The sequence below is a fragment of the Tilletiaria anomala genome (assembly GCF_000711695.1).
Source record: "Tilletiaria anomala UBC 951 chromosome Unknown K437scaffold_116, whole genome shotgun sequence".
Lineage (NCBI taxonomy): Eukaryota > Fungi > Basidiomycota > Exobasidiomycetes > Georgefischeriales > Tilletiariaceae > Tilletiaria > Tilletiaria anomala.
In genome coordinates, this window is record NW_013546906.1 from 31491 (window position 1) to 55472 (window position 23982).

The following is a 23982-nucleotide window of genomic DNA, read 5'->3' on the forward strand; positions in this document are numbered from 1 at the left end:
GCGCTAAGCTATGTACAGCCTTCGATGGCGTGGGTATAAAGACCGTAGCAACAGAGAAGGACGAAATAACCACGCTCGCTGCACCATGCGCGGCGCACAGTGTTCAGGCTTGCAAAGGCCAAATCGCGCTGATCCCGGAAGTTCACGAGACTAGCGGAGCAGTTCGGCAAAGTGCCGCTGGCGCGAGGCGAAGGTCCGGAACTGACCGATGGCTCTCCTCTCTAAAGCCGCCGCCCGCCAAAAAAAAATAAAGACAAGGGCAGGACGTCATCCAAGATCATCAATGCGAAGCACGACCGCAGAGGGGCCAGGAGGTAATCAACACTCAGCAGAATCCCATTTGGCGACATGACGTTAATATAAAAGGTACATTTTGCGCGAAGCTTGTTAGGCAGGGTACAGGTGCAACTGTAGGATTGCAATAGAACGGTGCCAAAAGTGAGGCAAGGCAAGAGCAACAGAATCGAGCTTCACAAGCATGTCGTTCGGCACGCACGCAGAGCACGGTAACGCCGAGTACCGGCAAGAGTGAGTTTGGCTGAGCAGGGCGGTGCGAGACGCTGGAGGCTAGTCTTATTGTCGTCTCAGTTGTACTGACGGTACGGTCATGCTGCCTGCTTCTGCATCGATGGCAATCCGTCCGACGACGCCTTGCGCGCGTCAAGACAGTACAATGCAACACTAAGAGGAGCTGCGAAAGGGTCATTATTCGGGTTGGCAGTAGCCACACCGACTGCCTATATGCTGCAACGATCATGGGCGCCGTTCAGGGCGCTGAATCTGCCGGTCAAGTCCTTCTTCGTCATGAGCGCCACCGTCATGACAGGTGTCATCTGCGCTGATAAGGCCGGCATCGCCTTCAATGTAAGTCTTCGTCGCTCTCGTCTGCCACGCGACATGCCAAGTTTCGTTGACATGTGCTGACTGCGATTCTCGGTTTCCTTTTATTGCTCCGATTCTTCCGGAAACTTCAGAAAGAGCACTACAGCGATCAGGGCGCAAAGAACATGAAGCGGTATGCAACGCACGCGGAGCGAGAATGGGATCAACTGAGCACTGCGGACAAGGCACTAACGTGGACCAAGGAAAACAAGGTCGGCATCGTGGCAGGCAGGTATGTTCTGTGCGAGTGACGAGCTCGCAATGATTGGGATAACGTGCGTTGACAGCAGATTGCTCTTCGTGGGCATCACACGAGTAGCTGGGTGGCATCCATGGCAGGCACTTTCGCGTTCATCCAGACGCAGCCTTTATCCTTTGCGCAAAAGCTGGTGCAGGCGCGTGTATGGGCACAAGGCCTGACGCTCGCCTCACTCGTCGGCATGGCTGCCATCACGCAGATCCCAAGTGCGGGCGACCGGATCATCGAAAGCCACCTGCATGCCAAGGAACACTCGTGGAAGGACTACATCCCACAGGAGATGGGGGAAGAGGTGAGTTACACGACAGGTGTCGCTAGGAATACTGCGAAAAAGATGAACCTGATGATATTCGCACGACTCCCTCTCGCATAGCTGGGCACCAACAAGGACGCGTCGAGCAAGTCGTCCAACCGGTCATCGGCGAATGCAAATACAGAGACGGAATAGAGCGAATCTACTACATAGAGCAAGGGGTGGCAATCTTCATCACCCTACACATATCGCATGCATCGCATCTGCCCCACTTTCGATCATTCTCTTCCGTCTCCCGTCTGTTGCAATACCATAATCTACCCTTCGAGCAAATTATGCTGATGGTCTCGGACGCAAACGAGCTTGGTGTGTGAGATACCGGCGATTGGCTGGATCATAACAAGGTACGGCTCCAAGAATCAAACATGAGGATTGTTTGGCTTTCGCTCATGGTCGCGATGAATGCGTCCTGTCTGTCTAAAGCGACAAATTACACCTTGTTGCCGCTCTCCTGCCCTTCGCCTGCCTCCTCTTCCATGCTAAAGTACTGCCATTGGCCGGCAGGCGGTGGGTGCTCAAGCGGCTCATGGCTGGGAGCGCAACGAAGCGGATCACAGAGAGGAATGAAAAGGGCAAGAGTCAGCCAGGAATTCGCATGCGCTGCTAACAGGCGCAGTCGAAAGCGGAAGACAGTGCCTGGACGCACCTCTTCCATTCGATCATCTTCGCGGCGAGTGACACCTCGTGCTGTGCCTGCTGGATGACCTCCTCGATCAACCCAGAATCGAGCTCCTGCTCTATCGCCTGGATGACATCCTCGTTCGCGCTTTCTGATGCGCCTGCTGCATTTGGCGTTGACGAGTGTTTCTGGACGATGGCGAGCCTGTGCTGCGTGATGGCCTCTGCACTCTGGCGGTAGACCGAGTTTTCGGGGAGTGCCTTGAGCAATGACAGCGTCGAGCTGTAGATTCCTGCAAGCGCGGGCAGCGGCGAGGGATGCACGGCGAGCCCCGTGATGCCTGTGGTCGTGCGGAGGCGGTGTGCTCGCGGCAGCGAGTTGGGCGCCCCCAAGCCAGCTAGAGCACGCGAAGCACGCGAGAATTGCAGGACACGGGTGGACAACATCCTGGGGCTCTTCCTGGCTCTTCTTGATGTGAGAGGTTTGATATCGGCTAGGAATACTGCTACTGCCTAGGCGGGCGCGTGCAGGCACGATAACAGTAAGAGGCAGATGCTAGAATCTTGCCGCTGCCGTTGATGGACTGGAAAGTAGAATGAGTGCGAGAGTGGTCAAGGGAAGAGAGGCCAGCAGGGGCGGAACGAACTTCCCTACAGCGAGCGGGAGATGAGACAGCGTCACGCAGCGCTGTCTATAGTGTATACACATTATGGCGGGTGCAGATGAGGGCAATGTGTAGGAGCATGGTGCATGCAACAGCAACGGAATTGTCCAGCCAGGCAACCAGCTTCAAGCAACTCCATTGCCCTCGACACCATCGACACTCTCCCCTACGGCCCAGTGTCCAGTGAACAGGCTAGTGAGGAAGCGTCAGCGCCGCTGAAGAGGCATTGCGCATCGTGCTTCCAGTCTGTCTTGGCACGGGCACAGGTCACCACACCCAGCAAGCGCGAAGTCCAAGCGCTCGGCCGGTGTTTCGTGCGAAGCAAGTGGCAGGCAGTAAAGGGACAGAGCTGCAGTAAGAATCGCGGCGTAGACGTTTCTCCTTCGAGCATTTCAGCTCACCACAGGGAGAAAAAGGAACGTGTCTCCAGCATGTACAGCGCACGTCCCCTGCCAGGGCCACCCGATGGGCATGCACCAGGTGCGTCTTCGAGCTTAACTCGACAACTCATCCGATGATTCCCCTGGAGCCAGCACATTGGTCGCTGACATCCAAATTTCTTCTACTCGCTGATCGGACTTTCTCAGGATATCTGACTGCTTCATACACGGGGCACCACACCTCGCCTGGAACGCGACCGGTACCTCTTTATTCAAGCCCCGGCGCACCGCCATCAGCGACAGTACCATCCAACGCGAACCGACCAGGCATGATGCCACCTTCCGGACCGACGGAGCGAGAGATGATGGAGCGCTACGGCGCTAGCCCAGGGCACGGCCCCTACGCCGGACCCGGTCCTAGCGCATATCATAGCGGGCTTCCTGCGCCAGGGCATGATCCATACCTCGATTACGCCTCTGCAAGAAGGCAGGAGGAGGTGGCACACCGCCATCACGCAAACCGCGATCCTTGGGGCGGCGCACCACCGCCTCCACCCGGCACCGGCCACATGGGCATCTCCATGCCTCCGAACGACCCGAGATATGGCGCACCACCAACCTCGTTGCAGTCGCAGGGCCATCCGCATGCCATGCCTGTTCCCCCGCAACATGTACCGAGCGGAGCGGGGCACCCCAACGCTGACGCTCAATCTGGCAATCCCGCAAAAGGGCAATCAGCGCTGCCGTCGGCGATCAAGTCGGGGTCTCGATCCAAAGCTCGATCTGGTCAAAGCGCGCACAAGGAGCGCAATGGAAAGCATGGCGGTGCCGAGCCCAAAACAAGCACTGCTGTCGAGAGCAGCAGCTCGAGAAAGTCAGGCGGGGCCAGTGGAAGCAAGAGAGGAGAGAGCAGCAGCATTACTTACATGAACAACGGGACGGTTACCAATAGCGTTGCGTCAACTGCTGCCGCAGCGCCGATAGCTGCAGCATCTGCCGCTGTGAACACTGGAGAGAGCAAGAGGGACAAGAAGAGAAGAGAAGTGATCGATAGGATGCATCGTGTGCACTGGGATACCCTCGAGAATCGAGATGTGTGAGTATCTGCTTATAAGACGTTGGACAATGCTTTCTCTTGACGAATCTTCCACTCGCACCTTTCAGGCTATACCAAGAGCTGCAAATGGCCCTTTCAAATTCGTATGCGACGCTTCTCGCAAGCCCATCGCATTTCCGAACGTACAACCTCGCCATGGCACGGCTCACGCTAGAGCGTGACGCAGAATTACGACAGTCTGCGCTGCTGCATGCGTACAAGGTCGAAAGTGCGCGCCAGCAGCACGAGAGCGAGATGAACAAGATCGAAGAGGAGGCCAGGGTGGCGAAGAAGAATGTGCGAGAGCAGTTGATGAAGATGGTGGAAGAGCGGAGGAGAAAGCTCAAGGAAGAGAAAGAAAATGGAGAGATTGCGATGGGTGCGTTCTTTTCGTGCTGTTATTGCGAGGAACGTGCATTGCAGCTGCTGACTTTACACGGGGATCGCAGACTCCTTCATCGAACAAGCACAGCGATCGCACCCGACCCGCTCATTGCGCAACAAAGCGCATGGCGGCTCACGAGCTCGAGGGCGAGGCCTGATGGACGATGCTGACGAAGGTGACAAGGGTAACGTGGCGAACGGGGGACTTGGCACCGCTGCTGCTGCTGCTGCTGTTGTTGTTAATGCCTCTGCTGGCGATGCAGGTGCTGATGGCCGCTCTGGCGTTGGCTACTTGGGCATCGGCACGGCTGCGAATGGCCTCGGCAGCTTGCTGCAGAACCAAGGCCACACTTCTGCGCAAGTGCTTGGGCTCATCACTGCCGGTAGGCTGGGTCTTCAATTTAACGGCCCGTCGGTGGGGGCGGAAGCCAAAGGCAAAGGAAATGGGAAGAGCAAAGCGCAGATTGGGGATACGACTGGCGAGCGGCCAGACGCAAAGGACACAGATGCCATCATGACTAGCGGAGATGCGCCCGGGACGGCAGAAGGACTATCTACGACGACAGCAGCACGAGCAGCCAAGGTCAACGGCTTCAAGCGGACGTTCGATCAGGTCGCCATGCTAGAAGCGATTGCAGCGATGGAAGCTTCCAAAGGCGAAGGCACCAGTTCTGGCGACTTTGTCGGTATGGATGCTGCGCCGGTTAACGGCTTCTACCTGACGCCTGCCGCGTTCCTGGATGCGCTCGGCCTCGGAGGGCCAGGCAGTGGTGTCGGAGCCGCCGCTGCTTCCGCCGGCGGCCTCAACGGGATACTGGAAGGAACTGGCGCGCACGCACCCAGCATCATCGTTGGGCCTGGTGGCCCGAACAGCGCAAAGAGCAAGAAGAAGGCGAAGGCGGCGGCTGCTGCCGCCGCCGCTACCGCTGCGGCGAGCATCGGCGCAGATGGCGCCGCAGAAGGCGCAGCAGGCTCGAGCGCGGTGGCTCTTAACGGGTCGCTCGTCGGCGCTGCGTCGCAAGGCACAGGAGGCTCTTCTGCGGCTGCCGCCGCCGCTGCGGTCGCGGCTGCAGGGCCCGGAGGCAGACTGCGCTGGGACGTAGGAAAGAGCCTGCAGCAGCTCACCGCTGCGAAGGACTTTGAGATAGAGAGCGATCTGATCGGCGTGCGCAAGATTGGCGGGAAACGGAGCAGGAGGCGGTGAGGAGGTTGGGTCATGTATTATGTATCGCGGTCGCAGTCATGCTGGTGTTGGTACTTGCCAATGTAGCACGCATTCAAATTGTTTTTGCCGCCTCGACTCGCATCTTTTTCGAGGTATTCATTCAACCATATTGACGGGTGCAGGGTGTGAGAGTGCCTGGTGAACAACGGCCTGTGTAACTTGCAACACCCTCCTTGCCTATTGTTGTGCGTCATCGAAGCATGATTGGCTTGCTAGATCGCGTACGTGCGCTCGAGACGGACATACCCTGCCGAGGCATCTGTAAATTTTCTGTTGTCCAAGTCTATATTCCGTAAAAAGGTATCTCGCTACCTTGCTCAACAGTCATATTTTCAGCCGGCATTCACTGTCGCTGCTCACGAGGGACTCGTCCATCATCGTTTGTTACGTTCGACGATCGCAATTCTCATTGCTTATCGCACGCACCCTTTCGAAGTTCAAGCCCCATGTGATGCAATCGTTCCGCCCGTGATCTCTGCTCCTCTCAAATTCTGGCTAGGCATGCGAAGCTTCGTGTACTACATAAGTCAGAACTTGTCTGCGCAAGCTTATGGACGGCCTGTTTGACCCCCATCCCTGGCCCGACTTGCCTGGTAGTCGACATTGGACTCGATAGTCTCATTGGAAGCGGAACTGTGTCCTTTGGTCATGCTGGAGATGTCAAGAGTCGGTGCGAGTACTACAAAGTCCCAGCACAATACTCTGCCTTGTCTGTACCTAACCCATTTCACCCGCCACGGGGTTTGAAAAGCTGTTGGCTGGCGGCTGAGATAGAGCGGCGGCAAATGCCAACGGCGAGGCTGGCCGAGGAGTATATTAAATAGGTAGAGACTGGGTGAACGAAGTTGCACCACTGTGGCGAGATTCCCAGCCAACCAAGAGAAGATCGCAGCACGGTCAGCGTCTCAATCATTCCAGTTGCAGTGGAGCGCTTGGACCACCCTGTTGCTGACGGATATCCCCCCCCCACCCTCTCCTCTATGGCCTGATGGCTGTGGCGCCCCGGGAGGGGGGAGGGACTGATCAAAGGAGTCACATTGGAGGGAGACCATGCAGTAACACAGAATGCTATTTGTGTATTGCTCTTACGTGCACTATTCCCTTCGCATGTCTCATCCTCCTCCATCCGTTGTCATAGTCATTTTCTCCACGTGCACCAGCTGCTGAAGCTCAAGGTCGACTCGAGTGTGTGTCTCCGTTGACGACGATAGCGGGCATCGTTGAACGCACGGGTGTGTGGGGTACACCTCTCCGTCTGAAATCAAGTCACACAACATGTCGCAGGCCATCGAGCCAGAGACGACCCAGGCACGGCCTGGCGTCCCCCGGGCGACCTTCGTGGACGCTTTCCCTAGCACCCCCGGCACGCCTTCGGCGCTCACTGGCCATGTCTTCCCGACCATCAACAAGATCCGCAAGAACCTGCAGGGCGGAGGCACTGGCGAACCCCTCAAGAAGCTTATGGTCGCAAACAGAGGTGTGAGTGTTACCAAGCTGCGCGCGATAAGCCCGTCCAGCCGTCTTTCTTCAGAAGAAACGGATGCGAGGCCTGACCCACGCGCGGTTACCCCATCTTCGGCGTACAGGAGATCGCCATTCGTGTTTTCAGAACGGCGCACGAGTTGGCCATGACGACGGTCGCGGTTTACTCGTTTGAGGACCGCATGTCTGCTCATCGCTACAAGGCCGACGAGGCATACCAAGTCGGAGCTGGTCTCGCCCCCGTCTCGGCGTACCTTGCGCAGGACGACATCATCCGCATCGCGCTCGAGCACGGCGTCGATATGATCCACCCTGGCTACGGCTTCCTGTCGGAGAACCACGAGTTTGCGCGCAAGGTGGAGGCCGCTGGCATCGCTTTCATCGGACCCAGGCCAGAGACGATCGACGGACTCGGCGATAAGACCAAGGCACGCGACCTCGCTCGCAAGGCAGGTGTGCCCATCGTGCCAGGTACGCCCGGCCCGATTGAAAGCTTCGAGGAGGCTCGTGACTTTTTGAAGGAGACCGGCTTCCCTGTCATCATCAAGGCGGCCATGGGAGGAGGAGGAAGGGGTATGCGTGTCGTGCGCAAGGAGGAAGATTTCCAGGACGCGTTCGAGCGCGCCAAGTCCGAGGCCAAGTCGGCTTTCGGCGACCCTACCGTCTTCATCGAGCGCTTCCTCGACCGACCGCGTCACATCGAAGTGCAGCTGCTGGCCGACGGAGAGGGCAACTGTGTCCACCTATTCGAGCGTGACTGCTCCGTCCAGCGTCGCCACCAGAAGGTGGTCGAAGTTGCGCCTGCGAGCAACCTGAAGGATGAAGTGCGCCAGGCAATCCTCAGCGACGCCGTCAAGCTCGCGAAGACGGCCAACTACCGCAACGCCGGCACGGCGGAGTTCCTCGTCGACCAGCAGAACAGGTACTACTTTATCGAGATTAACCCGCGTCTTCAGGTCGAGCACACCATCACCGAGGAGATCACTGGCATTGACATTGTTGGCGCGCAGATCCAGATCGCCGCTGGCGCCACGCTCGAGGACCTAGGCTTGACACAGCAGACAATCCAGAAGCGCGGCTCGGCCATCCAGTGCCGCATCACAACCGAGGACCCCGCAGCCAACTTCCAGCCCGACACGGGTAGGATCGAGGTGTACCGCTCCGCCGGCGGCAACGGCGTGCGCCTCGATGCGAGCAGCGGCTTTGCAGGCGCGCAGATCACGCCACACTACGACTCGCTGCTCGTTAAGGTTACCTGCCGGGGAGCTACGTACGAGGTGACGCGTCGCAAGATGCTGCGTGCACTCGTCGAGTTCCGCATCCGTGGCGTCAAGACGAACATTCCCTTCCTGTTCCGCCTGCTGACGCATGAGGCGTTCGCCAGCGCCAGCACGTGGACAACGATGATCGACGATACGCCTGAGCTGTTCAACCTGGTGCAGAGCCAAAACCGAGCGCAGAAGCTTCTTGCATACCTGGGTGACATGGCGGTCAACGGCAGCCAGATCAAGGGCCAGATGGGCGAGCCGGGCCTCAAGAAGGAGATTGAGATTCCGAAGCTGTTCGACCTGGAGGACCCGGCCAAGGTGCTTGATACGACGCTTCCATGTACAGAGGGATGGCGCAGCATCATCGTCAATGAGGGCCCCGAGGCATTCGCCAAGGCTGTGCGTGCGTACAAGGGTACGCTGATCATGGATACCACTTGGCGCGATGCGCACCAGTCGCTCTTCGCGACTCGTCTGCGCACCGTCGACATGGTCAACATTGCCAAGGAGACCTCGTACGCGCTCAAGAACGCCTTCTCGCTCGAGTGCTGGGGCGGCGCTACGTTCGATGTCGCCATGCGGTTCCTGTACGAGGACCCGTGGGAGCGCTTGCGCAAGCTCCGCAAGCTCGTGCCCAACATTCCCTTCCAAGCGCTCGTGCGTGGTGCCAATGCCGTCGGATACACGTCGTACCCCGACAACGCCATCTACGAGTTCAGCAAGAAGGCAGTAGAGAATGGCCTGGACATTTTCCGTGTCTTTGACTCGCTCAATGACCTCGGCTCCCTCAGACTCGGCATCGACGCGGCCAAGAAGGCAGGCGGTGTCGCCGAGGGAACCATCTGCTACACCGGCGATGTGGCCAACCCGAAGAAGCACCCCAAGTACACGCTCGAGTACTACATGAACCTCGTTGACGAGCTGGTCAAATTTGGCATCCACATCCTCGGCATCAAGGACATGGCGGGCCTTCTCAAGCCTGCTGCAGCCAAGCTGCTCATCGGCTCGATCCGCAAAAAGTACCCGGACCTCGTCATCCACGTGCACTCGCACGACACCGCCGGCATCGCGCTCTCGTCAATGCTCGCCGCCGCCGAGGCTGGCGCGGACGTCGTCGACGTCGCGATCGACAGCATGTCCGGTCTAACATCGCAGCCATCGATGGGCGCGCTGGTCTCTGCGCTTGAGCAAACTGGCCTCGGCCCCGGCATCCGTCACGAGGACATCCAGCAGATCAACCTGTACTGGACGCAGGTGCGGCAGCTGTACAAGTGCTTCGAGGCGGAGGTCAAGGCGAGCGACTCGTCCGTCTTTGATCACGAGATGCCTGGTGGACAGTACACCAACCTCATGTTTCAATCCATGCAGCTCGGCCTCGGCTCGCAGTGGAGCGAGATCAAGAAAGCGTACATTGTGGCCAATAAGCTGTGCGGTGACATTGTCAAGGTCACGCCATCCTCCAAAGTCGTCGGCGACTTTGCACAGTTCCTCACCGCCAACAAGTTGACCGCCAAGGACGTGGAGGAGAAGGCGGACAAGCTGGACTTCCCTTCGAGCGTTATCGAGTACTTCCAAGGCTACCTTGGCACGCCTCCCGGCGGCTTCCCCGAGCCGCTTCGCACAAAGATCCTCCGTGGCAAGCCCAAGGTGCAAGGCCGCGCAGGCGAGACGATGGAGCCGCTTGACTTCCTCAAGATCAAGAAGGACCTTACCAAAAAGTATGGTAAGACCATCACGTCGACTGATGCACTGAGCTACGCCATGTACCCCAAAGTGTTCGAGGAGTACCAAGACTTTTTGCAAAAGTACGGCGATCTCAGCAACCTACCCACGCGCTACTTCCTCGGCAAAGCACCCATTGGCGAGGAGGTGCATGCGTACATTGAGCGCGGCAAACTGCTCATAGTCAAGCTGCTCGCCGTCGGCGCGCTCAACCAGGAGAAAGGCACGCGTGAATGCTACTTTGAGCTCAACAGCGAGCCGCGCTCAATCGAGGTCGAGGACCAGAGCGCCGCTGTCGAGACGGTGCACCGCGAGCGCGCGTCGGGTGACCCCGGTTCAGTCGGCAGCCCGCTTGCGGGTGTGGTCATTGAGATTCGCGCTCAGGAGGGCCACGACGTCAAGGCAGGCGGTAAGTGGCTTTCGTGTGTGCGTATTGGTATCGTATGTCAAGCTGACGCGTCTCCTTAATTTTCCTTGCAACAGATCCCCTCTTTGTCATGTCGGCTATGAAGATGGAGACGGTTGTCAGCAGCCCAGTGTCCGGCAAGATCAAGCGGGTGACTGTGCAGCAGAACGACAGCGTCTCACAGGGCGACCTCTTGTGCGAGGTCACTCATTGAGCCAATGTTTTGTAGGAAGGAGCAGCAGCAGCAACAGAAGAGACTGGCCAGGGAACGAAGAAATAGGATCCGTGCGTTAGATGCATTAGCGTAATTCTTGTAAATGATCAAGTCCAATACATGGATAGCTATCCCTCCCCTCCCCCTCTTTTGGCCCCCTAGGTGAGCTGACGTGTATGCGGCACGGAGCTTCCATCATTCGGCCCCCATTCGTCGACTTTGGCCTCGACTATACGTATTTAAAGACACGCACATACATATCATACTTTCCACGGTTCTTGCTTGGAGCGGATGGGACGGAGGACTATATACGAGAGAGACAAGCCCCGACCAGGCACGCTGTGGGCGAAGGTTGGTCGTGTCTGGTTTTTCTCGCTTTCAATTGGAGAAGCATGGAGCCGCCGCACGAGTCTTGTGATAAGATAATGAGTGACTGGATTTTGAGGGTTTGGCGCAAGCCCCGTATATCCGTGCGAGGGTTAAGTTTGCGCCAGAAGTTTGTTGCCTCGTACCATAACAAGGGCTTCCACTCCGTTCTGCTCCACCTGTCCAAGTACGAAGCACCAACTTGGCATAAGTTGCTTCACATCTTCTTCACTACTGCCCATCCTTCCTGAGTTCAACTGTACGGTATATAAGCAGATTTGTTCAACATTGTACACCGTGGGGGCGGAGCCCAGGGTCCTCAGCTCAATCTCGGTCATCATTCGAGGCACCAAATCTTACGCACTCAACAATGAATACACACTTCCTTAGTGCATGTTGATTGCTTGCCTCTTCGTATGTCGGACGATGAGCAAGGACCGTATCATAATAAATAGGACTCGGCGAGCAACTATGCGCCAACATGCTGCTCTACAGAGTTTTCAACACGATTCAAAAAATAGTACAAGGCACAAGATTGCAACAACAGATCGACAAAGAAGAGTACGCTTCCGCTTCCTCGATGAGCGAGCTGAGCGCCTACCGCGCCGTAATGAAAACAAAAAGCAGGATACTATCATAGCGCAGTCTGAATCTCTCAAGATACTACCAGAAGGGCCTGCACCTGTTAAATGCTGGGGAAAAATCGGACAGTCTCGAAGGAATCCTGAAGGAGCTTGGCAACGAGAAAGCTGCGCAACTTTCCTCTGTTGAAGTCTCGCTGATTAGCTTTATACAGCTGCAAGGTGCCAATCAAACGACGACCATCGAAAGTTAGAAGACGCTGATGAACAGGAAAACAATGCTAATCAATTTGGTGAAGCAGCAGCAAGAGCATGAACAAGCGCACGCACGGTGTCAACCAGACCTCCCCAGATTCTCGAGGAGTTCTATCATGCTCGCAGAGACGGGACGGCGAGCTCTCGATGGGCACACGGCAAGTGCGCAACCTTGAAGATGATCTAGACAATTCCCTATAGTTGCACCTACTGACACTCCCGAGCATGTCTTTACGAGATGGTTTGAGGAAATTAGCTAGGTGAATGGCTTGCACCTGTTGCGCAAAGGGCTGCATGCATCGTTCGTCGAATATCTATCCTATCGTTCGTCCAACCTTCGACCAGACATCGCTTATTTCGGTCGCAAAGCCCAGCACTTTGTGCTATCGCAAAGCATGGCTTGGCGGCGATTTCATAAACTCTTGGAGTCAAGTACTTCTTGTTGAAGTACTTTTGTCATCGATACGCAATGGCACGGTGGGTCAGAGCCCTCAGCATATTCATAATAAACACCATCCAATTTCTTCTAGAAGACGACACCCCAAAAAATTGGGAGATTGCGAATATGGTGAGCAGACCAGTGTGTTGGACTCATATGTCACCGTGGATCACTTTGGGGCAGGTAGATAGGGACCTCCAGAAACCAGAGCGCCAGTAGCATAGTGAGCAGGTGCGAAACACTTTCTGAACAGAGCGTGCAGTGAATTCGTTGGGGACTATATACGTTGAGGGCATGCGATGAGAGACGCGTGACTTCTACTTTGCGATGTTAAAAGGGTGATGTACGCCCACAATGTATGCTGCGCATGTCAAACAAAAATGCTGATTGATGGAAATTGAACCCCTTCTGTGTTTGATACGCTCGCCGCTGCGGCCGAAAACTTCGACGACCACTTTTGGTGACGACTGATGGTCGGCTGATAACATAATACGCCATCGTCGGCGCACGAAACCTGGTGTGTCGCTGACCTTCAGCCCCTCACCGACACATGGCATGACGGATCGACTAACACCAGGATTTCATAGGATCGAGGAAGACCGACTCACAATAACTCACCGTTGCGCGGACTGAACTCCCGAATGGAAAGACAGGTTTGAAAAGTATATGAATGATACTAATCCCCAATACGCATCTTTGGACAAGCATATCCTCTACCGCTGAACCCAGGCTCAAAGTCTTCAAAGGTGATGGTGTATGTGACGCTCAGTTATGTCTGAAAGGGCTAGGGCTATCGATCATTTTTTTTCGCTGTATGACTAAAAACAATTTGCCACATCGAGCGCGGAAGTGATGGGAATACCCCATTCCCATCAACGAAGAGCTTACTGGTCACTATGGGCGTTAGACTTCGTCAATCAAATGACCAACAATGGTGATCCTGTACACGGCACCTCCCCTGAGAAGAAGTTGGAAACGGCGGAGACGGTGCGAGGATTGGTAGGGGGCCATTGAGTGTAAAGCGAGAAAGTGTCACTAATCGAATGGTCAAGATGGACGTTGAAACTTGCGCATGGTTGTCCAAGACAACTTGGTATACAGAATTGATGGGTGATCATCATGGCCATGATGGAGGAATTGTGTTATAGGAAAGCATAGGGTGATGAGAAGGGTCAACTCCTGTGGTCCTTCAAGCCGGATGACCGTGGATTGGATGGGGCTCAGATTCCTGCTGCGGATTAAAGACTTGTCAAAATAACTAGCACACGTGTTTATCATTGCGAATCATTTGCAAGCATGCAGACTTGGAGAAAGCAGAGAAGTGACAGCTGTCGCGCCTTGAAAGGCAGTAAGTAGGCATCTCTGGCCTCCTTGGGAGTACCAGGTTCACAAGAAGCGTTATCCGCGCTTAAAGTGCGAGTGTGACCTGCCCCGCAAACCCAAGGAGGACATCCGCATTTGCACATGCTGTAGGCGATAGATGCAATGCACGAGAGGAGCATGGATTGGATGGACAAGGATGAAGAAGGTCAACTTCTATGCAAGTTGATGCTTCGTACTTTGAAACGCGGAGCGGAACGGGCTCAAAACCCTTGTCCAGGCACGAAGCAGCAACAACATATGATAGATACCCTCGTGCGAGAGTAGAGTTGTGTTGGCTCCCCAACTCAACCACAATTGAATTGGCATCAATGATTCGAATCAGCGAATCCAACCACCCCGATCCAATGCCTCGCACTGCAACAAAAGCGCACACGCACACGCATTGGCTGTGTGCGGAGTGTACCTTTTCCTGTCTGCAGCTTGTGTCCAGATTGCTGGGGGTCTACAATATGTAGAAGGCGAGCTGATGAAAGGCACTGCCCTGCACTGCCCTCGGGCGGCTGACTGCCCACCACGCAGCCTCTCCCGTAGCAACGTGGCAACGGAGAAGACATAAGGCCATTCGCCTGTAGGAGCAAACCCGTCAAAGCACAAGAAATGGGTCGATGCTTTGATGACGGCGGAGAGAGATTGAAGGCTTCTCCGTTCGTCAGCCATCAGCCCATGTTTGCACCACATCGTACCCAGCCAATGAGGGTAGAGTTTCTGCCTTGGCTTTCAGCGCCGCACTCAACCCAGGACGAGAGTCAACAACGGAGCGAGAGCCCGCGTTTAATGTTTACATAGGAGACGTACTTATAAGGCCAACACCTTATCTCGCAAATGCATTGAGATCCTCTCTTTGCTGCCTTGTTCACCAGTCCTCCTCGTCGCTCTTCCATTCCATCTTTCCGCAACGCCCTATCTCCTCAGCCTCCAGACTCATCAAGATGTTCGGCACCGCTCTCCGCACCTTCACAGCCCGCTCGACACTGCGTGCGCCGCCACCCTCAGGCAGCATCCTCACATCAGTGTCCATCTCGAACGTAAAGCCGTCTCCGACGATTGCGCGGCCGAAGCGTGTAGCGATGATGCCGCTATCTTCGGCCTTCATCCAGGAGCATCACAGCGGCGGAGAGCGCAGCATGGCCTCCGATGAGCCCCAGCTTCCAAGTAGCTCGGCCGACGCAAGCCCGCTGCCCGAAGGACTCACGGCCGGCAGCCTGAGCGCGACGGGCAAGGTCAGCAAGTTCTACGATTGAGCTCTTTCGTTTGTCGTGTTTGTGAGTGCGTGCCGACTGTCTCCTGCCTACTGTTCATCCTTCTGGGCCCAAGCTCATCGAAACTGCTACCGCTTCATACAGTGCATGCAGTCCACCTCTCCCCTCACGACTTTCGCATCACGCAAATTCCGCCTTGACGATTCGAGCACAGCGCTTACGGTATACATCGACTCTTTTTTGTTTCTTACGCAATCCGCAGCAACAGCAGCAAACCCCCCTCTACGGCGTCCATGCTTGAGCAGCACACGTCAAGCCTCGCATATGAATCCACACATACATACTCAATAATAGAAGAACGCAACACTTCACCACCGCCGGCCGCTCCCGTCCGCGGTGAGATAGAATCGCATCCAATTTGGGCCTCTTTTGTACTCTCTTCCGCTGTCCATGCATCGTACTCTGTTGATCAACCGTAACATTTGCGCTTGGGTCTCAACAGCGGCTTGGGAGGGACATCGGGAGATGCCGTGCCTGTGCGAACTGCACGATCGGACTTGATGACACAGGTCACGAGCGGACTTCATGCCAGGGGTCACGGATTACGCACAAGGAGTACCTCCTTAGAAAGCATGATCTAAAAATAACAGTCCATGGCCACGAGCAGCGCAGCAATGGAGCCAGCCGCGGCAGCCACAAGGCTCTTTCGGATCACTGTGGGCGCCGAGTTGTCTGCGCCGGCACTGGCGCTGGGTTTTGCGCTGGATGTGCGCGTTCCGAGCGTGTTCGTCACGGTCGTTGCTGCAGTGATGCGTGTCCTGTGGCACGGCGGGCATGGATGAGGTGTTGCACAGTCCACATCAGTTGCGAAGCATGGCAGCGCCCTTTTTTCCCACGCGCGACGATGCCCCACTCACCCGCCAGTGAAGAAGGTGCTGGTGCTGCCGGACACGACCTGGTAGTTCGCACAGTAGCCCTGCGCACCGAACCCATCGTCGAAGCCACAGCTAGCGCCGGCTGCGACCGTGTCCCCTGCTGTTGCTGCTAGTGTGCGCTGCACGGAGATGATCTGCGCCGCGCGCGAATCCTCGAGCAGCACGGCGGTTGCAGCTGCGGAAAGGGCGGATGGGGGCGCCTCAGAGACATCAAGGTATGTGCATACTCGCTTTTACCTGTACCGCTCACTTTGACTGGCAGCATTGGTGTACAGCACCTTGTACACCGTCGTGCCATTGTTGCCCGTGTTCCAGTAGCTGACACTCGCTATGCGACCGTCGGCACCAAGGCTGGGCACGAACAGCGTCGCGGTCACGGTGCGAGCAGCACCTGCGGAACTCGTAACGTTTGGCGCCGCCATCGCGCTGGCACTTACGTCAGCCTGCCGCTTTGGGACTGTAAAAGGCAGGGGGCAGTTCGTGCGACGTTGGACGCCCTCTGAAGGAAGAAAACCTGAGGCTAAGTTACTTTACTCACGATATGCAAGGTACTGCGGCCCAACGGCGGCGGCAGCAGCAGTTTCAGAGGCGAGATCAAGCAAGTTGCAGAGTGCGAGAAGCTGCAGCAAGTTTGTTGATGTGAGAAGCAGGCTCATCATGGTGAGTACGCTGAGCATCGTGAGGGCAGAGATCTCTCGCGGTGTGCACGAAGGGGAGACGAGCAGGCGTAGGTGAGGAGAGAGAGTAATGGAAAAAGAAGGCAAGGATCAATTGTACCTGTCGTGCGCTTTTCCTGCGCGCTCATGCTCCTAAGGACGATCAGAACCCCCCATCGTTTCTTCCTTCATCGCTGCAAGTCATCCAAACCCACAAGGCCAAGGGTTTGGTAGCATCGATTTTGGAGGTTATTTGTAACGAGAAGAACACAATTTATTTTTCAAAACAAAGGCCGTGTTGGGTAGAGCTTTTCGTTTGCTATTTGTCGCTTTGTTGCAGTCGCAAGCGGTCCTGGATCTGCTTTGGTCTACTCGCTTTGTGAATCCAGAGGTGCGCAACGATACGAGGCGCTGCGCCACGCTGTACACTGGTCAGCGGCCAGCCGTCGGCAGTCAGCAGGGTCCTTGCCAGCTCTGGCGCGTCTGCCTAGGTTTGCCGTACGGGTTATGCTCCGATGCAATTGACAGGGGCATGCTGCACGATTCACGATGTATAAGGAAGCGGAACGCAAGTGCGGCGGCTTCGCGCCGAGCTCGTGAGGTGGGAGGCGCGGATCGCCATTGTGCTGTGCAATTGACATCTCGCTGTGAATGAGAGAAACCAGCATCAGCGGCCAGCATCTTCGACAACTGTACCTCTTCTGCCAAGTCCTCTCATACACACGAAGCTGGCTGTACGCGCCACATACATACACATCCTTTCCCTTTGAGTCAGGGCCCATCGTGAGTCGAGACGCAAGAAGAAATGTCGCAACGCAGAGGCGTCCACCCACACCCACACCACATATGCTTGGAGATGTCACCTCTTCAGCTTCGCCTTCGACACAAGTGTCTGTCCACACGCTGCTCCAGCTGAAGGGTACCTGGTGTACCTTCAGCTGTTTGCCGTGGCGTGCTGTGTCTGTCGTCCGTCGCTGCCGGTCGGCCTTCGGTCACGACCGACGACACCGCCGCCCGCCCCGGCATCGCACGGCAGACTGCGCGCACATGCTGGAGATGCAGTGTCGAGGGGGGGGCGGAAGAGGGTGCAGGGACATGCATGTATGTTTGCACAGGGGAAACAGGGAGTCCCACGTGGAGAAGAGGAGGGAGAGAACACAACCCTAGAGCTGAGGAAATCAACTGGCCGTGTGACAGTAATAGTGACAGCCATCTGCATGCAGGCCAGCCTGTTTGCATTTGCTGCTGCTGCCCAGTGTCCCTCGGCCCTCGGCCTTTCAGTACCGAATTCAGCCCGCGTGGCTTATTTTTTCTTTCCTTGTTGTTCGGCAGACTATCGGCAGTAAGGGGGGAAAGTGGGAAGCGGGTTGGCGGGATGAGGCATCAGCGCAGTCAAACGCAAGTGGTTAGGTTATCTCCATTTCCCGTTTGTCATAACTCAAGCTCATCAACCGTCTCATCCTTTTTGGATTTGGACGCTTGACGTTCATCCCACCCCTGTTGTTCAAAGGCAGACACACTGCGGGGGAGAGCGGACCGCGGCCCAGCATGGGTGCGATGAGCTGAGCGAATGCGCTCTCGAGGCCCAACACCATCACCACCGCTTTACAACCCTACCCGCTGCGCACACGCCGCCAGCCGCGCTGATTCGCCACGTCCTTGCCCCCACAAGCTCACAGGGCTAGCGAGGCAGAGCAAACCCACCGCTTCAAGAGCACACGAGACCCGGCGGGCCGCGGGCTTTTGTTTGCTCTGCTTGTCGCTCGCGCCCCTTGAAGCCAAGGCCAGAAGCAGGCTTGCCTTTGCGCTCGATCGCCGCTTGGGTCAGACTGTTCGAACTTGCTCGAATCTTCATTCATCAGAATCCCTGCCAACGACCAGCCGAGTGATCGCCAGTCGCTCGCGTCGCCGCACCACCTTCCGATCTTTTCGATTCGATCGACCGGGGAGCGTCACGCAGAGGCGACTCGAAAGCAGGGCCAACATCCACTATATAACAAGGCAAGTCTGTGCAGCGGCTCTGACGCTCACCGCACTGGCCACAGCCAGGCAGTTCATCACACTCCTCGCCTGCGACAACCCGTTGGCAACGTCCCCCACCCCACTGCAAACATAGCATCATGCTAGCAACACCGGCAGAGGGTTCAAGCCGACGCCGGTGCCGCCGGACCTCCTGCGTGGATCCATCCTCATCTTCCTTGTCCCCCTCGCCCTCATCCTCCTCCCGGTTGGGGAGAAAGAGGCGGCGACGGCTCCTGGCGAACAGCGCTGCCTGTGATCGTATCGCGAATGTGGCAACTGTAAGAACACCATGCGAAAGTGCATGCAAAGGCACGTCTCGCACTGGCGCCACGAGGCGGCGCGCTATCTCGCCTGCAGCAGCAGCGATGGCCACCGCTCTGTTGGTAGCCAGTGCGCTTGTCCAGCCTGCACACGCCGTCTCGTCCAGCCTGTACCATGTGGACTGCCAGACTGTGAACTGGTGAGTGGCCGATGGATTGCTTCATCGCTTTTCAGCCGTTCTTTCAAGCACGGACTCAAGGCGTGTGTTTGCCTTGACCGGACACATGCAGGACCATCATAATTGACCAGTATGATGCGCCATTCGATATCATCGAGCTCTACGTCGGCAACCCGCCCTATCTGGACGGGTCCCTGAACCCCGCTCCCCCTGTCGTCAAGGGCAAGAACGGCAAGAGCAAGAAGGTTGACAAGGACGACGAAGATTCGTACGGCTTTGCAACCAACTTTACCGCCAGCCAGCTCGGCCTGCCTTCCAGCGGACCTTTCTTCATCAAGGACTTTGACCTGGACTACGGTCGCACGCTCAAGCTCGACGCGATGCAGCCGGTCGGCTTCAGGCTGTACGATACGAACGACCCCGCGTCCAATGTGACCAGCTCCGGTGGCTCCAGCGTCGGCGGCTGTGCGGTGCTAGCGGCTAATGGCTACGCCATTTCCGAGGTGCGCGGCAACGAGATCATGCACGACTTCTCCATGTGCAAACATGTCGGCCTACCCTTCAGCGTCAGCAACAACACCATCGACTACGGCGGCATCAGCGACAGCGACGGCTCCTCCGGTGCCGCCAGCAGCATCAACGGCGGCAGGGGCGGCCTCAGCGCCGTCCTGTCCAGCCTGACCATGACTGCCACCGCGACCGTGACGGACACAACAGGTGCGACAGCGGCAGCGCAGACGAAAGGCGGCTCAGAGCGCCTGGCGGGGCCGAACAGCGGCGCTGGCACCGACAACAACGACGGCAGCGGACCGGGCAAGGCCGCAACGATCGGCACAGCGCTCGGCAGCGCCCTCGGGGCGCTGCTCGTCGCGCGCGCGGTGTACGTCGCGTACAAGCGCTACACGCGCTCGGAGCGCTACCGCCGCCGCAAGCGCGCCGCGATCCTGTGGGAGCAGGCCAGCGAAGGCGCCGGCCGCAGCTCGACGTCGTCCGACGCGCTCGAGCGCTACTGCGACGACCCCGCCAGCTCCGTGGCGCCCTCGCCCATTTCTTCCGCATCGTCATCGTCAGCAGGAGCGGCCCGGCCCGGCTTCTCCGGCAGCAGAAGCAGTGGCAGCGGTGGCAATGGCAATGGCAGTCGCTGCAGGTCTGTCGTCATGCTGCAGCTCGACACATCCCCCGCGGCGCTCACGCCCGCCATGACGCGCGGTAGACTCGAGCGGCCGCCGCCACGCACCGCGCTATCCTCCGCGTCCGTGTCATCTGCAGCAGGCGCAGCGCCGCCTTTGATGCCTTACTCGCCGCTGACACTGGACGAGCAGCGCGAGCTCGGCCTACTCTCCGGCGGCTACGGCAGCGGCAGCGCGAGTGCGACGGAGCGCTGGCCGGATAACGAGCACGAGCTCAATCTTCACGAGCTCGCCATGTCCGGCCCGCCGCCCGAGTATGCCGCGTCAGTCCGCTCGACAGAAGTCGTCCTGTCCTCGCCGGTGCAGTGGACTACTGCTCCGCCACCACCACCGCAGCAGCAGCACGGCATCCAAGCTTCTCCCATCAGCCCGTCTTCAGCCGTCGCGCCGCTCGAGCGGACGTTCCTGACTGCTGCGTACAACTCGCCCTTCACGTGGCAAGGCCCGAATCCATTTGCCCGCCATGCTCCTCTTCCTCCAATACCGCAGGCGGCGGCATCATCGTCGCGCAAGGCGGCAGCGAACGTCGAGACGAGCGAAGCCATGCTGTCACCATTTAGCGACCGAGCAGCAGCAGAAGCAGCGACGGATGACGCCCCGAGTGCGAGTGCTGCTACAAATGACGCTGATGACGATGCTGATGCGAGCTCATCCGAAGGACGCAGTGCGCACAATCGCACGCCCAGTGTCGCGGGCACGACGCGCCTCTTTCTTGAAGCGATCGTCAACGAGGACAACGAGTCGGACTTTTGGACGCCTACCGCCGAGGACTAGAGGACAGAGGAGTGACGAAATGGGGAAAGGATACAGCAGTAGCACGGTACTGTCATGTCGTGCTGCTGCTGGTGATGCATTTCTGGTAAATGCGTCTGCAGCAGAGTGACGGGCCTTTATTATAGCCTAGATGTACAAAAGTCAAGTAACTTGACCTAGCCCTCTCCCCATTCTGCGACTCTCCGATGGCGTATCTCGGCGCTATGCGGTATCCTCATCTCAGCTTCCTGCTTCTAAATGCGGGTGCCCTCGGCTCATCAACCGTGCAGCTGATGCTTGGACCAGTCCATCTTCTGCTTGAGCACACCCTCGAGTATCAGCTCGGGCTCCCAGACACGAACCTTGCTGCCATCGACGCAGCGGTCAGTCATGATGGCCGACCAGATCTTCTTGTCCTCCTTAACCGAGATCAGATGGCTCGTCTTCGGGTTCGGCAGGAGGAAATCGACGTTGATCGAGCCCCTGTCCGGCGCCTCGCCGCCAGCGGAGATGACAATGTTGCGCAGCACGCTGACGGCCGGCTTGGTGTTGCGGGTAAAGTAGAAGGTGTGCCCATGCAGCAGCCCGTGCGGGTTCTCGCGGCTGGCCTTCAGCGCGTTCGCCAGCACCATGCCGCGGCTCTTCTCTCCTTCCTTGTCCTTGAGAATGTACTTCTCCGGGTCTTGGTGTGTTGTGTCGACATAGTCAGCGAACGCAGCGGCGAAGACGGAGAACATCGGTCAATGTGCTTCCTGCCACGCTCCATGCTGCGGCCTGCACAAATTCAGAACTCACCTTGCTCCTGGCCTGACCGGGCGCTATCGAGAACCCACTCCTCGTTGACGACGGGCAGGCCGCGCGCAATGGCACAGAGCATCTTCTCCGTGCGCTGCAGCTGGCTCGCGACGAGCAGCTCGACCTTGCCCGTCATGCCGTCGGTCTTGGTCCAGCCGAAACGCGCGAGCGACTTGACGTCTGTCGCACTCAGGTCCACGCCCGTCGTCGTGTAGAAGCGCACCGGACCGGACGTATTGCCGCTAGACTCAACACCGGATGCGCGCGCTCGTTTCTTAGCTGGTGGATCACTCGCAGCGAGAGCATCTTCGGAAGCACCGGCGGTGGAAGACGCTTCGGAAAGGTGTCCGCGTTTCTTGGGAGCGGAAGCCGGCAGCCTGTCATGCTCCATCTCATTCATCACATCCTCGTTGTCTTTGTCCGCATCGCGTTCACTGAACCTGCTGCCATCGACTTCATCCTCATCCTGATCCCGGTCTTGCACATTCTTCGCCGCCCCTCGACCGCGCGCCACCGGTTTGGCAGACTTCGCAGCGGGGGCTTCCGCTGCGGCCGAGGCGCGCCCACGCGACTTGGGGCCGCCGGCTGCTGACCGGCGCGGCTTGGGCGCAGCTGCGACAATCTCCGCTGCGAGCCGATCGTCCTGCTCATCGTCGTCGCTCTCTGCGTGTGCAGATCTCCGCTCCCTCGTCGCCTTCGCGGGCACCTTCTTGAGAGATGCCGTCCTGGCGCCTCCGCGCTGCTTCGTCCTGGATGGCGAGCGGACCGGCTCTGCCTCTGCTCCGTCTTCCTCCTCTTCCTCCCCATCCCCTTCGCCAGGGTACGTTTTCTTGTTAACTGTTTCCGCATCGCCGTTCTCAAACGCCTCGGGCTGCCCGACCGCAATGCATACTTCGCCGGCACTAACATTCATCCCGTCAGCGCCTTGCCCCGCAGCTGCAGGTGTGCGCGCATATGCCTCGGCGGCCTCGGCGGCGGCGTCGACGATCTCCTGGACATTGTAGAGGTCTGGCTGCTGTGCGCGTAGCGAGCGTCCGCGGCGGCGCGTGTACTCCTCGGCCTGAACGGCCCAGGGCCGGAGGAGATCGGTGTCGAGCCTGGCCCCGCCGACGAGCTTCTGCATGTTCACGCCAGGTGAATAGTCGACGTATGTGGCATCACCGTGTGGCACGTCCTGCCAGCGCGCAAAGCAGTCCTCCAGCCAGAGGTGGTTGACAATGGGGATGTTCCACTCGGCTGCTTTAAGCACCTTGTCGCCCGAAAGCGTCGCGCTGACGCAGTGCGTGTTCTTGATCGACATTTCCGGTGTCCACCTGGCGCCCATGGCGTTGAGCAGCAGCTTGAGGTATGCCCGATTCTCGCCCGTGTAGTTAGAGATGGTGATGACCTTCTCGGCGGCGATTAGTGACACGTATCTGTAAGCTCGCTGCATGTGCACCTGTCTCCGCCCTCCTCCACTCACATGCTTGTCAAAGCCGCGGATCGGCTTGCTCGGCGGCGGGAAGTGCAGCAGACTGTCCAGGGGGCTCACCAGGCGGCCACTCGTCATCACCGACCAGAGCCAGGCGAGCGACGCGAGCTGCTTGCCGTGGTAGAATGCCTGCCAAGAGCCGAGAGGAGTGTCAGCTGCCGTCCCGCTGGCGCCCTGCGGCGATGCGGTTAAATGAGGAGAGTGACTCACGTAGTATGCAGCGGGTAAGTCGCGGTACTGCGCGACGACGACATCGGCGTTCCTTACGGCCTGCTCGATGCTGCGATCGTCGCTTGGCGGCGGGATCCAGACGCCGCCGTGCTCGTGAACCTTGTACGACAGCAGGTCCAGCGCGCGGCCGGACAGCTTCTCGCGAGGGTTCTTGGCGTACAGCACGCGCTTGCCTTGCAGGACATGCTTGTGCTTGTACAGTCGCGCAGAGGCGCTGCCGGGTTTGCGCTGCGACGGCATTGCGGACGTGCTGCTGCCGCCGCCGTCTGCTGCTGCTGCTTGATCTGGAGAGTCTTCCTTGAAGAGGTTGTTGGCGCTGTAGATGCTGGCGATGACATCCATGAACGGCGACC

At 57.8% G+C, this 23982-nt stretch overlaps 10 protein-coding genes across 10 annotated transcripts; 6 read left to right on the top strand and 4 right to left on the bottom strand.

Moving 5' to 3' along the window:
* Positions 1-293: 293 nt before the first annotated feature.
* K437DRAFT_259359 (uncharacterized protein) lies at positions 294-1726 on the top strand. The gene is made up of 5 exons (XM_013385309.1): positions 294-528; positions 666-864; positions 975-1114; positions 1202-1433; positions 1515-1726. Exons 1-5 carry the CDS (start codon positions 479-481, stop codon positions 1587-1589), a joined length of 696 nt encoding a protein of 231 aa, XP_013240763.1. The 5' UTR covers positions 294-478; the 3' UTR covers positions 1590-1726.
* K437DRAFT_251224 (uncharacterized protein) lies at positions 1618-2632 on the bottom strand. Its single transcript, XM_013385310.1, has 2 exons — positions 2101-2632; positions 1618-1984 (listed from the first exon to the last, which is right to left on the bottom strand). The coding sequence occupies exons 1-2, from the start codon at positions 2517-2519 to the stop codon at positions 1885-1887; spliced, it is 519 nt and encodes a 172-aa protein (XP_013240764.1). The 5' UTR covers positions 2520-2632; the 3' UTR covers positions 1618-1884.
* Positions 2633-2837: 205 nt separating this feature from the next.
* K437DRAFT_251225 (uncharacterized protein) lies at positions 2838-5864 on the top strand. The gene is made up of 4 exons (XM_013385311.1): positions 2838-3217; positions 3325-4213; positions 4282-4592; positions 4663-5864. Exons 1-4 carry the CDS (start codon positions 3169-3171, stop codon positions 5799-5801), a joined length of 2388 nt encoding a protein of 795 aa, XP_013240765.1. The 5' UTR covers positions 2838-3168; the 3' UTR covers positions 5802-5864.
* A 1048-nt stretch (positions 5865-6912) lies between these two features.
* On the top strand, positions 6913-11052 carry K437DRAFT_276247 (putative pyruvate carboxylase). The gene is made up of 3 exons (XM_013385312.1): positions 6913-7301; positions 7409-10703; positions 10778-11052. The coding sequence occupies exons 1-3, from the start codon at positions 7098-7100 to the stop codon at positions 10912-10914; spliced, it is 3636 nt and encodes a 1211-aa protein (XP_013240766.1). The 5' UTR covers positions 6913-7097; the 3' UTR covers positions 10915-11052.
* A 1759-nt stretch (positions 11053-12811) lies between these two features.
* On the bottom strand, positions 12812-13291 carry K437DRAFT_259363 (uncharacterized protein). Its single transcript, XM_013385313.1, has one exon. It carries the CDS (start codon positions 13110-13112, stop codon positions 12873-12875), a length of 240 nt encoding a protein of 79 aa, XP_013240767.1. The 5' UTR covers positions 13113-13291; the 3' UTR covers positions 12812-12872.
* A 1451-nt stretch (positions 13292-14742) lies between these two features.
* K437DRAFT_22525 (uncharacterized protein) lies at positions 14743-15385 on the top strand. The gene is made up of 2 exons (XM_013385299.1): positions 14743-15204; positions 15291-15385. Exon 1 carries the CDS (start codon positions 14868-14870, stop codon positions 15177-15179), a length of 312 nt encoding a protein of 103 aa, XP_013240753.1. The 5' UTR covers positions 14743-14867; the 3' UTR covers positions 15180-15204; positions 15291-15385.
* Positions 15386-15774: 389 nt separating this feature from the next.
* On the bottom strand, positions 15775-16749 carry K437DRAFT_270533 (uncharacterized protein; the record flags this gene model as incomplete). The annotated part of the gene is made up of 4 exons (XM_013385314.1): positions 15775-15955; positions 16055-16247; positions 16323-16529; positions 16611-16749. 4 exons carry the CDS (start codon positions 16747-16749, stop codon positions 15775-15777), a joined length of 720 nt encoding a protein of 239 aa, XP_013240768.1.
* Positions 16750-18096: 1347 nt separating this feature from the next.
* On the top strand, positions 18097-18892 carry K437DRAFT_22517 (uncharacterized protein). Its single transcript, XM_013385298.1, has one exon. The coding sequence runs from the start codon at positions 18299-18301 to the stop codon at positions 18842-18844; it is 546 nt and encodes a 181-aa protein (XP_013240752.1). The 5' UTR covers positions 18097-18298; the 3' UTR covers positions 18845-18892.
* K437DRAFT_22432 (uncharacterized protein) lies at positions 18373-21338 on the top strand. Its single transcript, XM_013385297.1, has 2 exons — positions 18373-19210; positions 19302-21338. The coding sequence occupies exons 1-2, from the start codon at positions 18849-18851 to the stop codon at positions 21151-21153; spliced, it is 2214 nt and encodes a 737-aa protein (XP_013240751.1). The 5' UTR covers positions 18373-18848; the 3' UTR covers positions 21154-21338.
* A 1694-nt stretch (positions 21339-23032) lies between these two features.
* K437DRAFT_217750 (uncharacterized protein) lies at positions 23033-23263 on the bottom strand (the record flags this gene model as incomplete). The annotated part of the gene is made up of 1 exon (XM_013385315.1): positions 23033-23263. A coding segment is annotated over one exon (231 nt), but the record flags the coding sequence as incomplete, so codon positions are not given.
* Positions 23264-23982: the final 719 nt, after the last annotated feature.